At 34.8% G+C, this 3537-nt stretch overlaps 1 protein-coding gene across 1 annotated transcript; it reads right to left on the reverse strand.

Moving 5' to 3' along the window:
* Positions 1-476: 476 nt before the first annotated feature.
* Positions 477-1419, reverse strand: LOC103610465 (olfactory receptor 5D18-like; the record flags this gene model as incomplete). Its single annotated transcript, XM_008594629.1, has 1 exon — positions 477-1419. A coding segment is annotated over one exon (943 nt), but the record flags the coding sequence as incomplete, so codon positions are not given.
* Between the last annotated feature and the right edge of the window lie 2118 nt (positions 1420-3537).

Raw genomic sequence — 3537 nt, forward strand, 5'->3', positions numbered from 1 at the left:
AATGAAATTTATGTTAACAAATATAATTTGAACAACTGATATTCTGGACATTGGAGGCAGAGATATGCGTTACATGTACTTATAATGTATAGAAGCTCCTTGTGTACAAATGAAAAATAGTTATTTTTGAAAAATAACGGAAGATTTACGTTAGCAACCAAATGGTAATGTGTACTAACTCAGAAATCTCTACATGAAAACCTCTGAGTTTAGAAATTTATTTTTTTTCATGACAATTGTAAATGGGCTTACTTTCTTAAGTGATCAGGCACTTAATTGTTATGACATATTTTATTTTATAGCTAGTTTACTAAAATTTAAGGATAACAGGGATTGAATAATCACTTAACTCGGGGTTATATTAAATGTATGCACTGCTTTGCTTTTTGAAAAAAGAATGTGAATTGTTAAAAATTCTAAAACTCAGGTTAGTCTGAACAATATTCTTAAAAATGAAAAACTAAAACTTATAGACTTTATAATATGCAACAAAATAATTTGTAATTGACTAACTTTTTGACCGTTTCCTTCACTTCCTTGTTCCTGAGGCTATAGATAAGGGGATTCAACATGGGGATGATCACTGTATAAAAGACAGAGGCCACCTTGACCAAGAGCCAGGAACTTTTGGAGTTAGGAACACAATAGAGAAAAAGAATTGTACCATGGAAGATAGTAATGGCGGTTAGATGGGACGCACATGTGGAGAAGGCTTTCTGGCGCCCCCCAGTTGAATGCATCTTCATGACAGTGATAAAAATGAAAACATAGGAAGTAAGAACGATCATCAGGCTGCTTATTTCATTGAATGTGGCAGAGACTAAAATGATCTTCTGGCTAACGTAGGAGTCAGAGCAGGATACAGCAACAATGGCAGCATGCTCACACACAAAGTTATTTATGATGTTATTTCCTCTGAAGGACAATTCCAGTAGAAAGTAGGTAAGTGTCAGGGAACAGACTATCCCCCAACAGTACGATGCAGCCACTAACATGGAACAAAGCTTCTGAGACATGACAACTGTGTAGAGCAGGGGGTTGCAAACTGCCACAAATCGGTCATAGGCCATCACCGCCAACATGAAAGTTTCTGTCACCACAAATATGCACGCAAAGAAGACATGCATGATGCATCCTGTGAAGGAGATGGTCCTGTCTGCCACAACCAAGTTCTCCAACAGTTTGGGTGTAACTACTGTAGAGTAACAGAAATCAACAAAGGACAAGTGGCTAAGGAAAAAGTACATGGGGGTGTGGAGTTTGGGATTGATCTTGATGATTGCAATCATGCCCAAGTTCCCCAGCACAGTGACTATATAGATGGCCAGGAAAACCAGGAAGAGGGTTACCTGGAATTCTGGATATTCTGAGAAGCCCAAGAGGATGAAGGTGTATCCAGAAGTCTGATTTTCTTGGGTCCTAGGACAAAATAGAAAAGTTGAGCCAGAGAAGTGAGAAGAAAAAATTGCAGAAGGCAGATTAAAATAAGGAAATGTGAAGAGGCTTAGTGACTATCTATAAAGAGTGTGGTGTTAATTTGAACCATTACATTATTTCAAGAGCTAGAATTTACTACTGTCACTATTATGAAGTGGATACTGTATGTGAGGTAATGGAATAATAAAAGAAGGGCGTTGAAAAGGGAAGAACAAAAACGCGGTCGGTCCTTGTGTATTTCAGAACATTAGACTCAGATCATCAGAGGAAACTGTCTTCATGAGAAGGACCAGTATAACTTTTTGCATGAACCTTAGTTTAGTGAAAATGCTTATCTTGGAGGAAATACTTCCTTCCCTGCCTTACCTGTTAAACTGTTTGAAATTAGATCTGAAAAAGAAAATTAATCACTAAGTAAAATGGTCCAGTTACATTTTTTCATTGTTGTTTCTGTAGCTATTTCTGCATTTCTCTTTCCAGCAATCTTCCTATACTCAGTCACACATTTCTCACCACATATTGTATAACTTCCCTGTAAAATAATAATGCACTTCATAAGCCACATTTGCCTAATTATTGAACGTTAAAATAGTCTGTTACTTCTTCTTGATGTATTATAATATCAGGTATTAAGGGTAATTTCTGATGGAAACAAACTTAATAGTAGTATATCCAGAACATTTTTATTATGCTGGAGACCTTTCTACCACATCGTCATCAGATGGTCAACTTAGTCTAGCTCAAAACCTACAAAGATGAGGCTTGCTTCCAGAAGAAGTACACTGGTTTTTATTTGGTTAGAGATTTATTTTTTCATTGAATTGGTTTCAATAGACACATAAATAACACTACTAATTCCCTGATTTCTTAGTTTCTTTATCTCTTTCAACAATTTTATCTCCACTTGGCTCATTCCTCATATCTGTGATCATACTATTAATTATGTCATTATGGATAACTATGAACCCTGAAAAATATCAATTTTATGCAACATCTGTAACAGAATACATATTTTATTTATTTTTTCCTACTTACAATTTTATCACTGTTTCACTATAAAGTAAAATTTGCATAGACAAATATGGAACACTAGGACAGTAGATATCCAATAACATTTACTGAATAAATGAATGCATGAGTATGTGAATGAATAAACTCTACTCATCTAATCTGCACATGTAGGGCTAAAGCTCATAATAGTACTAAAGAAGTTAGACTTGCCTACTAAATTAGGACCACACTACAAATTCACAATGTACTGAAACACATCTTGAGTCCTACATAACAAGTAGCTATAGTGAAACTCCAGGGGACCTAAGCATGCTAAATTGGATAGTGGCAGGGGAAAGGATGCATTGGATTTTATTTTTAAACATCCTATGTTCCTCCAACATACCTCAATTTCCCTTTTCTGCCATTTTAATCTAGTTATTCTCAGGACCACGTCATGACTACTTTTTTTAATGCTAATAAGAAATTTTTTTAAAAAAGAATTTATGATACATAGGAACTTTTAAAGAGTGTCATTGCTTTATCTGAATTATAAAGAACAGAATTAATACCTTCAGAGAAATAACTAAAATTAGTTTAGCCTTCTAGTTCTGTTATAAATCCAGAAATCAACATTCAGATATCACCATATCACTTAAAAAACTCTCCCTGCTTTTTGTTACAGTTATTATTAAAAACAAGTCAACCCACCCCAGTTACAGTGGGCACCTATGATGGAGCCAACCTGGAGGCTCAGGGAAAACTTTAGAACAGCCCAGTGCTCATAAAATAGATAAAGAAAAGGCACAAAGCATAAACAAAAGCCCATTCCACATAGAATTCTTTTCAAATTCTGTATCCTATTATGAGCTGAAATTAACACTCTATAGTTTTCACTGAGTTGTTATGATTTTATCCCACAAGATGGCATACAGCACTTAGGTTTCCTACAGATGAAAGAAAGATAGATAGATAGACAGACAGACAGACAGATAAATAGATAGATAGATAATATAGATTGATAGATTAGATAGAGAGATAGATGATAGATAGATAGATAGATAGATAGATAGATAGATAGATAGATAGATAGATAGATAGATGATAGAT

This window comes from Galeopterus variegatus, unplaced genomic scaffold, assembly GCF_000696425.1.
Source record: "Galeopterus variegatus unplaced genomic scaffold, G_variegatus-3.0.2 Scaffold11200, whole genome shotgun sequence".
In the NCBI taxonomy this organism is placed as follows: domain Eukaryota; kingdom Metazoa; phylum Chordata; class Mammalia; order Dermoptera; family Cynocephalidae; genus Galeopterus; species Galeopterus variegatus.